Source organism: Adelges cooleyi, unplaced genomic scaffold (genome assembly GCF_023614345.1).
Source record: "Adelges cooleyi isolate 19-005CV unplaced genomic scaffold, UGA_ACOO_1.1 ACOO_flye_CR_arks_rails_tigmint_CR_PRNA_23, whole genome shotgun sequence".
Taxonomy (NCBI): domain Eukaryota; kingdom Metazoa; phylum Arthropoda; class Insecta; order Hemiptera; family Adelgidae; genus Adelges; species Adelges cooleyi.
The window spans coordinates 15387141-15405823 of NW_026095893.1; the positions used below are offsets into that span (position 1 = coordinate 15387141).

General features: G+C 27.9%; 3 protein-coding genes across 4 annotated transcripts in view; 1 reads left to right on the forward strand and 2 right to left on the reverse strand.

The window, feature by feature from the left end:
• The window catches only part of LOC126836246 (uncharacterized), a 49153-nt gene extending 44226 nt beyond the window's left edge, over nucleotides 1-4927 (reverse strand). For both annotated transcript variants that reach the window (XM_050569484.1, XM_050569485.1), the window contains exon 1: nucleotides 4578-4927. The gene's annotated coding sequence lies outside the window, so the exon portion shown is untranslated. The remainder of the gene's footprint in view (nucleotides 1-4577) is intronic.
• Nucleotides 4928-10749: 5822 nt separating this feature from the next.
• On the reverse strand, nucleotides 10750-15477 carry LOC126835993 (multivesicular body subunit 12B). The gene is made up of 8 exons (XM_050568923.1): nucleotides 15183-15477; nucleotides 14179-14389; nucleotides 13991-14120; nucleotides 13849-13929; nucleotides 13575-13774; nucleotides 13451-13515; nucleotides 13337-13384; nucleotides 10750-13254 (listed from the first exon to the last, which is right to left on the reverse strand). Exons 1-8 carry the CDS (start codon nucleotides 15279-15281, stop codon nucleotides 13219-13221), a joined length of 870 nt encoding a protein of 289 aa, XP_050424880.1. The 5' UTR covers nucleotides 15282-15477; the 3' UTR covers nucleotides 10750-13218.
• A 328-nt stretch (nucleotides 15478-15805) lies between these two features.
• On the forward strand, nucleotides 15806-16952 carry LOC126835994 (leucine-rich repeat-containing protein 57-like). Its single transcript, XM_050568924.1, has one exon. It carries the CDS (start codon nucleotides 16017-16019, stop codon nucleotides 16731-16733), a length of 717 nt encoding a protein of 238 aa, XP_050424881.1. The 5' UTR covers nucleotides 15806-16016; the 3' UTR covers nucleotides 16734-16952.
• Nucleotides 16953-18683: the final 1731 nt, after the last annotated feature.

Genomic DNA, 18683 nt, shown 5'->3' on the forward strand with positions numbered 1-18683 from the left:
GTATAGGAAATGCATATATTACAATATTGTGTGTAAAATATGCGCGAAACAATGTTTCGAGTATTTACTTATATGTTTTATTGCGCTATAAAATCGAAATATGTACAACCGACAACGTATTATTTATTATACCAGGTCAAAGTGGTTCTTGAAATGCGATGGGACAAAAAAAACAGTAGCGGTAGAGAATTGTATTTTTATAACGAAAACATAATTAATACATATTTATTTTTATGCCGTATAGCACAAACAATTGATAAAATTAACGGTTAGTTAAAAATTAGTAGGTTAATTAGGGATAAATGAATAATTCTATGTTTTTGGTAATTAGGAATAGATTTTTAAAAATTCTCAAAGAACAACGTTCGTGTAAGCATTTAAAAAAAATCGCAATATTGACATAATAAATAAGTAAACAAAAAATGATTAGGGAACACTTGACTCAAGTAAATTCGATGATAAGAAAACATAACGAAATTTAATTGGTTATTAATTATTATTTAGAGTCTAGTATTGATTAATAAGTTTACTGCTATTAATCTGACACAATTGAAATATTTAATCGATTAAAGGGCACTGCGGTAAATATATTAACAAATAATAAAGCGGTTCTCACGGCCTAACATATTTAAACGGTTGTTGGACACGTCATAATTTCAATAAAATCGCACAGAGGAACTAGTGGGGTAAAATGCATTAAGCGTTCGTCAAAATAGTTCTTATACGCAAATTATTAGTAAATGTACCACTCCTCCGAGTAGGATGTCAACTTTAAACAAATTTTCGAATAAATAATAAAAGATTTGGTTTTACAGAAGAACTACAAAAACTAAAATTTAGGACGATTTAAAAAAATGTAAAACAAATACAACTAGCCCAGGTTAGATATCTAAACATTTGGTGGAAAAATATATTTTATGTACTGTATGTTGATAATTTGAATGTTCAAAATATTAATTTAAACAATTTTCTCTAGACTAGAACTGATAGAAGTTGCAAGTAAAAAACAAATTATAACAATAAAGTTTTATATCAGGAAATGCACGTGAACACTTGGCTGTCTTCTAAATCCGTTCCAGTTAAAAGATTACATTTTACATCAGAGTATGCAAAAAAACCTAAACCAAAAAATATAAAATTAACCAAAATATAAAACATTTTTTTTTATATAAAATCCGGATTGTTGCCAACTCTGTTTTATATGCTAGATTTTCAATTGTGGTTTTATTTTTGCAAGTCATAATGCATAATATCCGAAACATGCACATGACGTCTATACGATTCATTTAATTTCAAAGACTAAAGTTGATATCTAAGTACCAAATAAGCCATATGGATTGGTGTCGGCGGTAAGTATTTCAAAGAGATCATTATAGTTCGAAAGTGGTACCTTTTACATTTGAAACTGACAAATGACACTAATTACAAAAAAACGTTCCTATATAAGAAATAGTGAAATAAAGCGAAAATGAATCTTAATGCAATAAGATGAAATTCGAACCATGAATTGAAAGAAGCGAATATGGTTGAGAAACCGACAAAAAAAATCTACATTGCAATACCAACACTTTCCCTGACCGGTAACAAAAGTGGTTACAACGATTAAACAATATTATTTGGGGAACAATTTAGAAAAACTTAAGGTTTTTAAAAATACCAATGTGTTGTTAAAAGAAGAGGTACCTACCTAATATTTTATGACGACTTAAATTATTACAGTAATTATTGTTATATTGTTTATTGCTACATGGTCTTTGTTGGAATAAATAACATTATAATATATAGTATTGACTCAGTGTACTCATAAATCAATAAAAAAAAAAGATAAGTAATAAATTATTTCCTACCTTATAAACTTTTAAAATAAAATAATACGTCTTAAAAAATAGCACAGTACACACAATTTACATAACCTCTTGTTAATTTTTGTAACTTTCCTAAAATCAATTATTATTTATTGGAGTGGGTTTTATTCCCCTACTTATTAAGTTCTTCTACAATCCCCAAATCCTCTGTCTTATAACTTCTATCATATTAATAAGATACACAGGATGGAGGAAGTGATAAGAAGAATAAAATAAGAATAGAGAATTATAATCAAAGAGATAATCCGCCCTCAATACAATACTATAGAGATATAATACAAGACGATATTGATATTAATTACATTGATGAGTTTATATATTTTGTCTTCGTTCTGTGTGATATACAAAGCTTACTACGAGTCAGTGATTACCGGGAAAGGCGGATTTCGTAAGAGCAAGGTTAGATAGAATAAACTTAACATTAATGGATATTACATTAATTGAACACATTTACTAGTTATTACCGTTACAAATGACATAATGTATTTTTTTGATAGAATAAAAACAAGACGAAGAGATTTATTGAGTCCGACCATAACGAGTTACACGATTATTGTAAGTTGTATAATAATTTTAAATGTCAAAATTGCGATTACCCTATAAATAAAAGTGCGAACCTATAATTGACAAGATTCGTGTTACCATTAAGTTTACAAGGTGTCTCACGTTATGTTGACAATTTGACACAGAAAAATCATATTTATGCAAAATTGTTACACGACGTGAGACACCTAGTTCTTGTACATTACACAATCGAAGCTCAATGCTATAATTTTATTACCATGTCGCGGTTGTCAGTTTCAATAGTTAATTAAACCCATTTTTTTAATTATCAACCGTCCAATATTAAGTGCAACCATTGTATTCGCAGTAAACAGACCACCTGAGCTAGTTTATAAATAGTAAGGTTGGGATATTGAAACTGGAGATAGTAGAATCGAGTGAAAGTTTTCAAACAATACATATTCAGGTCGTGAGAACGTTTACTTTTTATACAATTTTTAATGTACATAGTAAAGGGAAGAATTTATTATTATAAAATCCAAGATCACTGTTTTTCTCTTTCAAAAAACTTTTTTTTAATGGAATTAAAAAAGCAAAATCGGTGTCTAAATAATTGTAAAAATCAATTGACAAAACAAACACCCAAACTCAACAGGTTTAATTTTTGTAGCAAATGTTTAGTATTTACCCGAAAATATGGGTTTTAAAAATACCGGAAAACCTTATTAACAAGATCGGATTTTTAAAACACTCGGGTTGCTTCTAACTGTAATTGATATATATGGTTTTTTTGTTTATAATAATAATATGCGATTTCTGGTTTACGTTAAAATAACCTAACCAGAGATAGAACCCTCTTCAAAAAAAAATAATTTTTACTACATTTTAAGTGGTCCCGAGTCGAAACACATTGCACTCAATAGCAGGTGTGGCCCCGGCTGTTGTTAGTTGAAACAGTGGGGTTGTTTTAATGTCTGCACGAATATTAGTTCAGAAAAATGTCCACTAGAATAATATAATAATATTATTATATTGGTAATAATGTATAGGTGTAATAAACACAATAATATAATAAAAACTACCGCATCAGCTGTCCCGTACGGACACAACAAACAAAATATAACCGACACTAATTATTAACGTATTTCGAGTAAATCGATTGAAAATATTTTATAGTAAAAAATATACGTCAGGCTCTGTACCTATTATTTATTTTATATAAATAAGAACGGCAATGGTAAATTGTCTGAAATAAAATTTAACTAAAAAAACATATTTTAAGTTTTTACGTTCAAAAAGAAAACCTAATGTTCTAATCGTTTTTCCATCATTTTCTCGAAGCAGATTATTAAATCCAATCACTTAAATACATTATATAATAGATCATTATAACTTAAATTTTAAACAATTTTTGTAGAGAAAGTTGTTGTTTTTTACACAATATGAAAGTAATAGTATGTATTTTGAGAATTAATAGTTTGCGAAAAAAAAATCGGGGAGTTTTTGTACGTCCAGCATTTTTTAGTATAGTAATTACCCAAAAATATGGGTTTTATAGTGTGTATTTTTAAAAAATTATTGTTACTGTAAAATAAAAATAAAAAATAATTTCTAAACCTGTGTATTAGCTCTATTATTATTCCGTAGGAAAAAATTATACTTAATAGTTGTATATTTACAGTTGGCGGGTAAACAAAAAAAAAATCTTAAGGGTTGATAAGACACATCGTACCTACAAATGTTCAATATTATTGTTTAACTATTGTTTGTTTAGATGTTTCTATTTCTATGTACTATATACATGGTGAATACTACCAGTGCCTGCGATTGCTTAGACAATAGGATATTGTTCATATTTCTAGTACAGAATCTAACCTAGTCACATCACCTAATACCTGTAGAAAAATGTAACGAAATAAGAATACGTTATGCTCAAAATCGGCGACAGTTATGACAAAAAATCCGTCAACTAATACAGAAAACAAATAAAAAAGTTTAACGAAACTTTTTGGCACGTCCGGTTGAGTTTACTACGGCGGTTAATCTGTCTCCAAAAACGAATTTAAACCTATAAATAATAATCAAACAGGACCAAAAAGTCGACTTAGCCAGACAAAAACACTTGAAAAATTAAGTAAACCGATAAAAAAAAACGTTTAGGTATGTAATATGAATGTAATTATGGGTGAAAAGGTACACGTTACTTACGTAGATAATGTTAATCGGCCGGTATACGCGGCTCTTCAGGTGAATATCCTGTTCATGTGTACATTCTTGTACCCCAGTTGAGGTCACTGTATCCCGCGAGCCATCGTCTGCCACACAAAGCACAAGGAAAACTTCCCGAGTTAAACTGCACAACAAAACAATAATTACACAAACCGACGAACAGGCCGTGGGAACGGCGAAACGGTCATTCGATTGTAATATTATAATATTATATTATATTTCGGCGTTTTTTGTTATTGGTTTACCGCCGTTCGCGGTACAGACGATTGCCGCCGCCGTTCTTCTTGCCGCACAACACAACACACACGGGACACGGGCCGCGCCAACCAATACCGAAAACAAAACACGAATGGACAACGTCGCCCCGGCAGTCGGTGTAAACCGGTCCTGGGCCATACGCTTTACAGTGATGCCAGATGGTCGCACGATAATTACCGTGCGCACCGCGTAAAGTGGGAGGTTGTACAATAATTTCAGCATGCAATACTTCATGTTAGGAACAAATGCCATTCAGTTTCCACTGATTTTTCAAAAATTGTTTTTTTATATTTATATGTTTAAATAATGTCGCGTCACGTCGCCGACAACATCTGCATGGTGCCGTATACTGTTATATACGAAAAAGTTCAAAGTTCAAGTAGCTATAACTTTTAAACTTGAGAAATCCGCGGATTTCTGGATATAAAATAAATTGCACCAAATAAGCGTGTCCAGTAAAGTATATTTGTTCCACACTTATTGCAAATAACTCAAAAAGTAATTACGCTAGGTACTTCTGATTTTACCAAAAACCATTTTTCATTTAAAAACAAGTATAATGAAAAAAAAGGTTAAAATATATTAATTTTTAAGTTATTGCGTTTTTAAAAAATAATTACGAAAATGAAGTCTTTGCTTATAACTTGAACAGTAAGCCTGACTCCACCATGGTTTTCATTGTAAAAAAATGCATATACTCCAAACAAAATTTTTAAAAAAAGCGACTGGGAACAATTGCATTTGTCCCAGAAATTACAATTTTAAATATTTCATTTTTTTAAAAATGTATAGACTGATTTATCGTAATGATAATTTGAATTTTATTTTTTTAATAAATAACAAACTGCATAAATTAATTATGAATTATAGATTTTTTATGTAAATAAAAAAACAAGTAAACAAAATACTCGTGTAATTAAGAGTATTAAATACTTTTAAATAAAATAAAGTGATACCTACACAATTATTATTAAATAATTTATTTCATATTTATATTGTTTTAATGGGATTGAAAGCGAACAGTTTTTAAGGGGTTTTATGTAGGCAATATTTAAGAAAAAAGTGGTTTAAATAAATTACGACCATGTCGATTTATTTTTAAGATAATTTGGATAAGCTTCAGAGTTCAGGGTATAATTTTAAATGTATACAATTTGTTCTACAAGTAAAAGCCATTTTTTTCTTACAAGAAATTAATTTAAACTTAAAAGCCTGACAAAACTACGCCTACTAAAGCGACCCATACACTACGATAAAACACGTCGGTCAAAACCGAAGTGTATGAACAAAAACCGACGACGAAACACCACAGCTTTTATATATGTATGGGCCCCTTTAAAATTATCGGATTTTAGTTTGGTAAAAATATTTAAGCTCGTCGACCTTTTTCCCAGGTTATTGTGGAAGTAGGTTTTTGAATAACTATTTCGTTTACTTAAAAAATAATAATAATGGGAATACTACAAATTTGAACAATTTGAGAAATTCAAGTAAGATTTAAACACAATTTTAATTGAAATATCAAAAATCGATCCCCACAATAACCTAGAAAAGAGGTCGGTTAACTCAAATATGTTTACAGAATTAAAATCGAACCACCATAAGTAGGCGTAATTTTGTCAGGCTTCTAGGTCTAAAACGTCCAATAAACAAACAACTTTCAATCCTCTTAATCGGTTTTCTTAATTATTTGACTACATTTTGTTTTACAGTTTTGATTTTTAATTAGATAGATAAAAAAAGCATATTTAAGAGATTATTTGTTAACATTTAAGATTAATTATCTTCTGTAATTTATATGGTGCCGTTATTTCTAGTGTTAGGTACTAATTAATAAAAAGGTCACGTTCAGGCAACTAAGTGGAAAGAAAATAATTGGATAGGGTTATAAGACAATGTCCTTAAACATGGAATGTTGTAGGAGTAATAGTGGATGAAGATATAAAAAGTAAAGTTGCAGACGTATTAGTAAAAACTAATAGAAATGTAGATTACCTAATAGCGGTGAAAATAATTTTAGAGGGAAAATTACTGAATGTAGTGAGTATTAATGCTCCACAATTAGGTTGTAAAGAAAGAAATAAGGTTTTAGCGAGACATGGAAAGTAGTGCATAAAAATAAAAAGAACGGTGGGAAAAGAAATCAGGATGAAATTACAGGAGACAAAGAAAAAAAATTATTTAGAAGAAATAAGGGCCATGGGGAATGTTGAGGGAAATATAAACAAGGTATGGAAAAGGATAGCTACTTGTGTAAACAGTACCACATAGGAGATTGTTGGGGAGAGTAGGAGTAATATGCTAGAAAACAAGGAAATGTGGTGGTGGAATAAAGAAGTTCAGATTTATAATAAGTAAGAAAAAATATTGAATTATCTTAAGTTTAAATTTTATTTAGTGATGTCTTCCTTAGTTTTGACATCTTATATCTAAGTCCTTGCCCAGGCCTAAACAGTGTAACCATTAGGTTACTTAGGTAATATATTAATATTACTGAACTCTTGTAAATATTCTTTGTCTATTCTTGTTCAACAAATATTTAGCTAATCACTTAAATAGGGTATTGTATCTTTAAAAAGAAAAACTAGTTTCGTTTCTCCTATTAAGAAGTTTGGAGGAAAAAATTCTGTATTGAATTATAGACCAATTCCTAATTTATCCTCTTTGTTTTAACTCTTGGAAAAACGAATTACTCCATACCTAACTTGTTCCTTTAAAAATGTTCTTAGTTTGAATCAGCATGGTTTCAGGATAGTTAGATCAAATGAATAATGATACTAATTCACTTTGCTTTTATACAGATTTAATCCAAACTGCTGAATCAGGATATCAGACTAATGTTATCTATACCGATATCAGCAAAGCTTTTGACTTAGTTAACCACTCTTTACTTCTCTCCAAATTATTTTCTTGCGGTATTTCGGATCCTTTATTGTCTTGTTCGATTCTTATCTCCGCGGTAGATCCCAGCAAGTCAAAGTTGATAGTCATCACTCATCTGCCAGTTCTGTCTAATCCTTTTTCAACTTCTGGTGTCGCCTAAGGCGGCCATATTTTCCCTCTATTTTTTTTTATTTTTTTAGCGGACATAAACTCTTGTTACCATTTTTTATTATTTACACTTTGCAGATGACTTAAAATTATATTCAACAATAACTTCGGACCTTGATTGTATTAAACTACAGGTTGACCTTATAAGGTTGGGTAATTTGTGCACAGTTAATAGTTTAAAAATTAATAATTCAAAATGTGTTAAAATTTCTTTTACTCGTTCAGAAAATAAAATTTGTTTTTATTATGCTATTTTCAATTAACGTCTATGTGAGGTGTCTACCTGTCTATGATTAAGGTATTATGTTACAAACAAATCTTTTGTTCACATCCCATATTGAACATGGAAAGTCAAAAGCTTCGAGGACTTTTGTTTTTATCTTTCGTAATACGAGTAATTCGTAGAGTTTGATAATACTTTATATTGCTTTGGTAAGGTTTATTATTGAGTATGGTTCCATTGTATGAATTCCAGCTCAAATTGGATTAATAGTATCACTGGAAAGAATTCAGAGACGTTCTTTGCTTTTTATTTATTTTAAAGAAACTATTCCAATATACATTCTAACATTCCATTATGTGATGTTCAAAATAGTTTAAATTTAGATTCCTTTTCTTGACGGAGAAAATATATTGATAATTCTTTTATCTTTAAACTTTTAAATGGCAAAATATTGTGTCCAGATTTATTAAAATTAGTCTCTTTTCGTGTTCTTCAATTCTATTCACGTTCTAGCCCTACTTTCTCCTTGCCTTTCCACATAACGTCGTATGGTTAGGTTTAAATAAATATGGTTTAAATAAAATAAAATAATATATAAGCTATGGCAGGAGAGAATATTGTATAAAGTACAAAAGTTTGTCTTAGGAATCTAAGAGCGTGGTAATCAAAGCGAAGTTAAATAACGAGTTGAGTAGTTCAAGTGGCTAGGAATAAGGGAAGGCGAAAAAGACTTTTATTTTAGCGGTTAATTATTCATTATTTTAATATATTCGTTATCAGTACTATACAACACTAACAAAAAAACGGTTGCAATAATTGAATAATAATAATAAAAATAATGGAATTTTAGAGCCAACTCCAAAATAAATGTACAACAATATTGTACCTAAATATAATACTGTATACCGTTATTAGGCGCATAGGATACAGTTTGTACCCCAATACTACTTAAATTCTCGATCATTCAAAATGGACTTTCAATTTTTTTTTGAAATTAATTTGTTCTTATTTTGAAACATATGGAAAACATTGATAACATGGGGATGTATCTCACGTGACTAACGGAGGGTTAAATATTTAATATAAAACGTATATTAAAAATATATGCAATATAATTTTATCCTTATTATTATTTAATTTATAACTTATAAGCCTTATAATTAGTGCAAAACGTCAACAAAGTATACCTATATTTATGTACTAGATTCTAGACATAGATATTTCCATAGAAATATCAATGTATCTTTCTGTCAAGAGGTGTATTAATTTTAATATATAGAAATGTAGAATTACAAATATTGATAACAGCATTGTAATGACAATAACTTGTGCGGAAAAACGGTGATAATATTTATTAGGATTATCAACATATATTGATAATACAAGGTCTAAAGAATATTACATTCAAATGTGGAACTCATTCCGCTTTCGACTATTTTTAGAAAAGCAATAATGCGTCATAATTTTAAGTTGAAAAATATGTAAATTTGTTGGGTACTTTTCTCGATTTTAAAGGGGAAATGATGAACTTTTTAAATTATTGGCCTATTAAAGTACCTTTCGTGTACGATTTCTGATTTACAAAGTTGATAGACCATACATGAAGAAATCGGTTAAGCGGTGTACAAGATAACGTGGGTCAAGTCACAAAAAGAAAATTATAAATAAAATCATATCACAGTAAAAACAATACCTACTCAGCTTAGCATCAAAGCAAAAATAACCATTAATTATTTTGCATCATAGTGAATTAATAGACTCATCTGCTGTAGTATCACATACTCAGGTTTGATTACTATGCAATTGTAAATTTGTACTAAACAAAATAGTAATAAGTATTAGGTTAATTTTTTTACCTCAAGTTATTATAAAAGAGTAAGGAGAGAAAATGAAGTCGTATACAAAATTGTTTACACCTTATTCTTTAATAAATATAAAGTGTGTGGTATCCTTACAAGAAATCTGCTATAGTGTTATACATAATAAATTATGGAACAAAAAAAAATTGATTTAAATTACAAATACAAATTCAATTGTAAAACATTGAATATATATCTCATACAGTCTCATCTCCAACTCAAAGCTAAAATTATAATAATTCTCGCCATAAAATAAAAACTCTCCTTAACTAACGAACTTAGGCTACTTGAGAACTTACCCTACAAATCCATGGTGTTGTATATAATATTTTTCAACACATAACATCATCATGTATTATATTCAGAATTTATATTATGTTGAATATATTTTCAACATAAATTTCAAATAAAACTTTTAAAAGAACAAAAAATAAACTAACAAAATACTTCTAATCATTTATTATTTATTTTTATACAATTTATATTTATTATTTTGAGTTGAAAATATATAGGATATTGGGTAAACACCAATTAATAATTGTTTTTGTTTTTAATTAAAAAATCTAAATTTAAATAACTCAACTCAAAATTATACAAAATATGACAATACGTAATATTTTTCATTAGTAATTATAAAATTATTTTAGGTTTAAAACACATTTTATTACATTTTTTTTTAAAATAAATTGAAATTGAAAATATTAACAGTAATATACTAATGTTATAATTATCAATTTAATAATAGGTCTAGTAAAACTAGGTATGGCTTATCAATTTACAAAAAAACATAAAAATTATAATTAATTATTTATATTGAATCCTTTAAAAATAATATTTAGCATGCTTCTTATATCTAATATTTAAGTAGGTTAATGTCTTTTAATATAATAACTGCATATAATTCTAATGCATAAGTCTCATATTGAACAACTATAGTTTTAAAATAATGAATGACTTTAATTGGGGTCTTTATTTTTTCATAATTAAATCGCCAACCGAAGAAAGGAGACAAGTCAATTTTTATCAATTTTGATTTTATTATCATTTTGTTCTAAGCACACATATATACATTATTTACTGTGGTCATGTCATACTTAGTCTTTCGTTTTTCAAGAACAATTAGAAAAAGTAAACTTGTCCCCTTCCTGCAGTTAGCGATTTAATTAGGAATCAATTAATTTGTATATCAATAATCATAAAGACAAGTTATAAATAGTAATAATTTTTAATTTTTAAACGACACCGGAAATTTCGAGTTTATAACTAAATACATTGAATTTTTACATACATATAAAATAAAATAAAAAAAATTTTAACCGCGATTTTAATTTAAAAAGGAAAAGAAAGGAGTACTAATATTTTATCATAAGACTAAATACAAAATTGGTTTAAAAGTCAGTTACAAAATTTAAAATAATAATTATACAATTTGAACTAGCCAATTTATTATATAAATATCATTTAAACTTCAGTTATTATTACTCTAAATTCTGAATTTTTTAAACTACGTGTCAACTTAGATATGATATTTTATTATTTTAAAATTGTATCGCCAAATCATTCAATTTAAGACAACTATTGGAGTACAATAGTACTTTGACCAATTTAATAAATAACTTAATTACTCAGTCTTTAATCAATAATGTTCTAAACAAGCGTGTTTTTAAAAATGTATTTTATACACAGAATGAGGTTTTTCGAGACACAATTAAATTGATCATATTTCACTTGACTTTGTGTTAAAATAATGTTTCTGTGTTCTGTTTATGAATGAACACAAAATATAATTAAAAACTACAAGTAATCTTTATCTATATACTTTTTAACGATTGACAGTCCTTAATAAAATAAGTCTTTTAACTTAAATCATACATTGTCATAATAAATTTTTAATTAAACATAATTTTTTCATACTAAATGGCGAACAAATAGCTATCATACTATGTATATAGTATAAATAATAAAACTAAGCATAATTTAGTATTTGTATTATAAAATAACTACTATTAAACTTATATTATATTATACAATTTCCATAATAAATTTATTTGGATAATACTCAAGTGACTTACTAGACTAGATGCTTAAATGTAATCTAAAAATACTGGTAAGATATCTAATCGACGTCTAAAAAGACAAATTACATAATGTGTAATCAAAAAAAAAGATCATGTTATGTGTAACGTATAAACATAATAGGTTGTTTTGGCTAAATAAAATACAGTATTAACTATTAACAGTCAGTATTATTACTATTCAAGTGAGTTAAATATTTTAACCCTGTACTATCCATTATATCTAGTCTAACAATATCAGTATAATTACATTTTCAACAAGCTAATGTTTTCCTATTCAGTTTTAACAAAAACTATTTAGTTTTTTCCTTTATATATATTTTACGTAACAATATTAAATCAAATTAAAAATTTGCAAAAAGTGTTGGTAAATAATTATTATCTATTGTGTGTACAATAGCACCAAGTATATGATAACCAATACACAGCTAACGTATAACCTAATTAGTAATTATAATAATAAATTATATTAAGTGTTAAAATAAAACCAATTAGTCCGATTTTGTAGCTACCACTTAATATGCATACTATTAGCTTTGATTTATTAATTTGTATTTTAATTTTTGAACTAAAATGTTTTGTAATTTAAAGTTAATTTATTAAATGTTGAAAATATGTGTATTTTAATTCTATCAATTGTTGTGTTAAAAATATAAGGTTATGATGAATTGGATTGAAATTCATCAAACATAATTAAGTTCTATGATGAGGTAAGCACATTTAGAAGTAAAAATAAATTAAATAAATAGCTAAATTACCTTAAAAAAACAAATTGACAATATAAATAAGATATAAAACAATTAGTCACATTTTATCATTTCCCCTCAATAAATTATAATAACTATAAGATGTGTATTATATTAATATTTATAATCTTATTATATGGCTATTGATTATATTTGTTACTATAGACACACAAGTTATGTTGTTTATCATAATAAAAATAAAATGAATGACTAAGTTATTACTAAAATTATTATTTTGCAGATGGCTAACTTTCATAAATGTAACAATATGAAATTTGTATTTTATAAATATGGCCAAATCTCGAAACAGTTATAGAAGTACATATTATACATGTACATAATACAATTATCACATTACAGTTGTCATCTATCCTAATTTTACTTACATACTGGTAAGTAGTTATTAAATCACACTTGTCGTTCTTGTTCGAAACTATAATTGTACTAAAATAAACAAACAACAAATTTATCAATATTTAAATTAAATTAATATCTATCGATTAAACATAATAGCAATATACATTACTTGTAAATCAAGATCCTCCAAAGTTTTGACTTTAATTTCAGGTATATTCTAAAATGTTATTTAAAACACATTTTTAATATAAAAGTATTTAGTAACACTATTATTTTACATTACCTTTAAACTGTACTTGTTATCGACAACAAAGTTTGGGTTCAATACAAACGGAATTCCTTCTAGCCCTAAAAAAAATAATAATAATAAATTCACATTTATACTATTGATATTTCAAATCAGTAACCTTGTAAAGAGTTTAATGTGGAATAATTGGAAGACGAGTATGTTGGTGTTGGTAATTTCGGTGCTGGTCGAGTAGGTTTTAGTGATAAAAGACGATCATAATCATGTGTCAATGAATTTGCACTCATATCCAAACTAGGGTACGACTCTAAAGAACCATTACCGTTGGGGAGGTTTTCTGTAGCTTGGGATGGTGCTAACCTAAAAGAATTTTTTACAACCAATGAAAACTTATTATAATACTTTTCTCATAAAATTCAATTAGTTCAAAGTACCCGTATGATAAAGGCGACAGCGGAACATTGACTGGTGATTGAGAACTAGTCTTGTAACAAAGTGTTAAGCCGTTTAAGTCCCTAAAACAATTTAAAAACTTTAAAATACTATTATTTAATTTAAAATAAATAAAATACATACCCAACATAGTTGAAGCCGTCTGGAGCTTTCTTTGATCGGCTTAACAATATAATATCAGTTATTGCATGTGATGCCAAATTTCTCCTGGACAATTTGTAACATAGTTGACGTTTTCGCCAAGCTTTTTGATCTATACATATCGTTTTTTCAGGATATTTTTTAAAAATGTTCTACAAATGCTTCCTTACCGTTGTCTATAGTTCTAGAGATTAAACAATAGCCGTCCGGGGGACCTTCTTTTTCATTGATCAAGACAATATTGACCACTATGTAATCCGATATACCTTCTGTTTTTGATATACACAAATATCTCGTAATTTTGCGACCAATAAAAACTGATTCCTTCCACGACTGCAAATGCAAATCGGCATCAGAATCTTGATCATGAGTTTTTAGTATCTAAAAATATTATTAAAAATAAATCAAATATTTAGAAAAAACATTCAGAACACTTGTGGTTATATATTATAAAATATTTAAATAAACCCATAATCACAAAAAAAAATCCTCTATAGCTTATACTACAGACTGAGTATGCGCCGATGATGGTAACATTGGGGACAAATTTGCCAAATAGATTAAGGTGGCGGTGCCATCGCACACTGTCACCTGATCGAATACAGCCACGGGCAGTCTTGCACACTAGTCAGAGCAACTTGGTTATGAGAAGACACTGCCATCCCCCCGCTTACTCATGGCAGAATTTTAAAATGTGCAATTTTTTCCATTTTGCAACAAATTATACTAGCTTATGTATAATTAATAAACTAAAAATTGGTACATTGGTGTAAAATATATAGTTTGGATTTTTTAATTTTACTACCAGTTTTTGTATATGTAGACAGACCATAAACAAAATATTTGTTTAGTTCATTAGCTTTAAAAAACAAAAAGTAACTAACAAAAAAGTTACAAAAAACTGAACTTTTTACTTTTTTAGAAGTTAATGCCCAGCCTTGAATATTAGCATTGAATTTGTTGTAAAACCGCTTAGACTGAAGGTTAATAAGATTACCGTAATTTTTGTAAATAGTATTTACAAAATAAACTGCTTTTTACAAATTGTAAATAGTTAAAAGAAATATTTTTATTTATATCATAATGTTTTCTGATAATTGATGACTAATGAATTAACATTAGTTATATAATATAGATGATGCAAGCAAAATAAAAGACAAATCATCAAACTTACAGGACTATAACCAGCAGGACATTTTGAGACGTCTTCCACAACACACAAAGCAGATATAGGTTTATTGTCTGGAAACGATTTAATTACTTGTTTGATCATTTTCACTAATTATTTAATAAATGTATATATTAATGAAGTTTTTCAATTATAACAGCTCGCGTCTTCTTAGTTCTTATGATAATTAAATCTTTTTAGGTAAATGTAAATAATAAAATTAATAAATAATAAAAAATAAAATATATAATACGGACGTCTGTAATGTGTTGTGTAGTATAATTAATAATTACTAAATAAAATACTGTAGTTTGTACAGTATAAGAATATCAACAATGAGAATGAAACTTTATTGATATTGGATAGTCGATAGAGGGGAGAATGTCTAGGGCGACAGGATGATGATGTTATCTTCGTGACAAAATAAACAGGTATGTCTACAACTTGTGTTATCAATTTTTACAATATGGTAGCCGGTAATCTTTCGTAAGAAACGCTCGGCCGCCGACAAAACCGGCAGCCATATTGTGATTATCACAAGTTTCCGATGTACCTATATTTACTTCATCGTGGATAACGCCATAATATTGTTGTCAAAAGATAACCGTCGGTGATAACTTGTGTCAAGAACTCTTAATAATATGAATTATGTTATGGTTTTTTTTCTTAATAAAATGATTTAACAATGATTGCCAGTTCTAAGTGTAACCTGTTGATCCACTTATTATAATTTGTATTTTATTAACTGAAAATAATTTATTTATTTATTTTAATCGTGAATGCCATCAACACCATAGACTAAAGTCTAATTGTTTAATCTAATGGTGTGTATTTAGTAATATGGGGAATACTGCAAGCTTAAAAAACCATATAGAAACATCCAAAAAAACAGGTGTGTTAAATTTATCAGATAATCATCTCAAACAATATCCGGACACCATTGACGTATTACATCCATTTTTAAGAACATTGGACTTGTCGAAAAATAAACTCAAAACATTACCCAAAACTGTGGGTCATTTTAAAGAGTTGAAAATATTGAACGTTAGCAATAATTCACTAGAATATTTACCGAGTGAAATAAATTGCTTGATAAAACTTGAAACGCTACAAGCCAGTTACAATATTTTAAAAACGCTTCCTATGTTTACTAATCTGTCAAATCTGAAGCGTGTGTCCCTCGAAGATAACCAACTTACTGAGTTTCCAGAATTTTTGTGTCAATTAAAGCATTTGGAAGCATTGGATTTGTCGAAAAACAAAATTACTCAAGTACCTGAATGCATTAAAGAGTCAAGGTTAGTAGAACTCAACCTCAACCAAAATCAAATAAGAAAATTGCCAACTACTCTTGCTGAATGTACAAGATTAAAGACGTTAAGAATAGAAGAAAATTGTTTGGAGCTTGTCGATATACCCAAAGAATTGTTAACATCATCTAAAATTTCATTGTTATGTACTGATGGAAATTTATTTGACATGAAGACATTAATGGCACTCGAAGAATATAGTATTTATATGGCCAGATACACAGAAGTGAAAAAAAAAATGTTTTAACGTTGTATTTTACCATTTTTTTTTTTTTTTAACTTATGTAACTGGTTTTATTTTATATGTAACATTTTTTTCATAACAGTATGTAAGTATTCTAATTCAATATTAAAAATATTTATGCACAATTTATTTTTTTGTATTAAACAAACACGCTTGTTATGTACCTACTCGTGTATTTAATTATTATGTTTATTTATTGTTACAACATTTTATTAAGTCTAAGCCACCATTTGTATTTTATTATTGTTTAAATTTATTTATTAATTGTTCATATAGAATTTGTGTTTCATTATTGACATCTCTTAATAATATTATATTTTTAAACATAAATAATAACATTATTTTTTATTAATTATTATTCTTAGGAATAATAATTTTAAAAAAATCAACTTAAAAGTTGTATGAAAAAAAAAAATATATATATATATAAATACGAGAATACTGCATAACTCGTAGCACATTTCAATTTAATTTTTGCGTGTTATACTTATTATAGTAATTAACCTATGATGTAAAACGTTTTTATATATTATTTGAATTATTTTTCTGTTTTGTCCACAGAAAATAAATAATAATAAAAGCTTCAAAATACTAATGGGCTGCTTTAGTCAATAACACTATAATAATACCTTGTACATACTAACCTACATCTAACGTCTCCATAAATCAATATTTATACTCTCTGTATAGATCAAACACTCAAGCCACTTGAGTACTTTATAATTTAGCCCATTAGGAAAAAAAACCCTGTGTGGTCTCAGAAAAGAAATTTGACTACAGATTTTTGAAAATAGTTTGTGTGTTATTACTTACTAGGGCCACACTAGATTTACTTTCAGTTTAATTTTCAGACCTAAAGTTTTAATACCATAAAATAAAAAGGCGAAATAAAGAAAAAGTCTACCCTTATGAGAGGAAAGGGTTAATGATATTTTCTTGATTTGTCACTGCATATTGGTAGTACTAATCTACTTATTTAAATCTAGGAAAAGATCAAAGAAAAAACGTATATTTTATAACTTGATAACTTATTTATTTGTTAATAATTTTATAAATAATATAACGCTTTGATGCTAAAATAAAATATAAATAAACACAAATGTTAGCAGCAGTCGGCGATGTGACGCGGGTAGAGCAAACTAGGCAAAGAAGTGGGCAGTAGAAAACTAGGTGACACAATTTTTCCTAGCACATTTGAAATGTACTGGCGAGAAGTTTTATTTATTTAAAAACCCTTTTATTATTCTGTCAAACCAATTTACATGTGAGAATGTGTTTTTTTATTATTTTCATTTGACTTTATGAGAAGACAAATCTTTAATGGATCCTAGTGACTCGGTTAGGTTAGGTGACACCGCTGACACGTGTATGAAAACCCCGTGGACACTTGTCATGCAGTGAGAGCAGAAATGCATACCATAATGGTCAATGAGCCTTTCTTGACTTAATAAGTTGAGATAGGTAAGTATGGGCACATACCCGCTAGAAAATAGCAGATCGGCCTCCTAATGACTAATCCCCAGTGTCAAGCTAGAGGGCATCCTCCGGATTAACTTATAATACATCTTTAATTTTTTGTTTCAGACTCGTTTAATATTTCGTTTATATCTCACTTTGGTATTCATCTCTAAAACCTTCATTCCTATCTTTTTTCTTCTTCAAACACCATGTTTTTTTTGCAGTCGTTTTATAAATCACTTAAGAGTTAAAAGCGGCATTTAGCTTTCCAGTTTTATAATGCGACAATAATACGTATGGCTGCAAATAATTTAAACCCTAGTTAAATATCAGTAATATTTGAGGAAATTGAATTGAATGATAAATATATCTATAATTAATTACTCCATTAGCTGGATATTTTCTATTCACTCGAGTGTCATTACTGTTCGTTTGAAAACGACCGTGAACACGATCAATTATTATTTCTGTATAATGGTTCGCAAACACATTTGT

What these genes read in the sequence shown, in the direction of transcription:
- LOC126835993 (XM_050568923.1), bottom strand. Translation starts at nt 15,281, where the DNA reads ATGATCAAACAAGTAATTAAATCGTTTCCAGACAATAAACCTATATCT. An exon ending in CTGTCGCCTTTATCATACGG is followed by an intron (nt 13,775 to 13,848) that starts GTACTTTGAACT and finishes AAATTCTTTTAG; the next exon opens with GTTAGCACCATCCCAAGCTA. An exon ending in ATAACAAGTACAGTTTAAAG is followed by an intron (nt 13,385 to 13,450) that starts GTAATGTAAAAT and finishes ATAACATTTTAG; the next exon opens with AATATACCTGAAATTAAAGT.
- LOC126835994 (XM_050568924.1), top strand. Translation starts at nt 16,017, where the DNA reads ATGGGGAATACTGCAAGCTTAAAAAACCATATAGAAACATCCAAAAAA.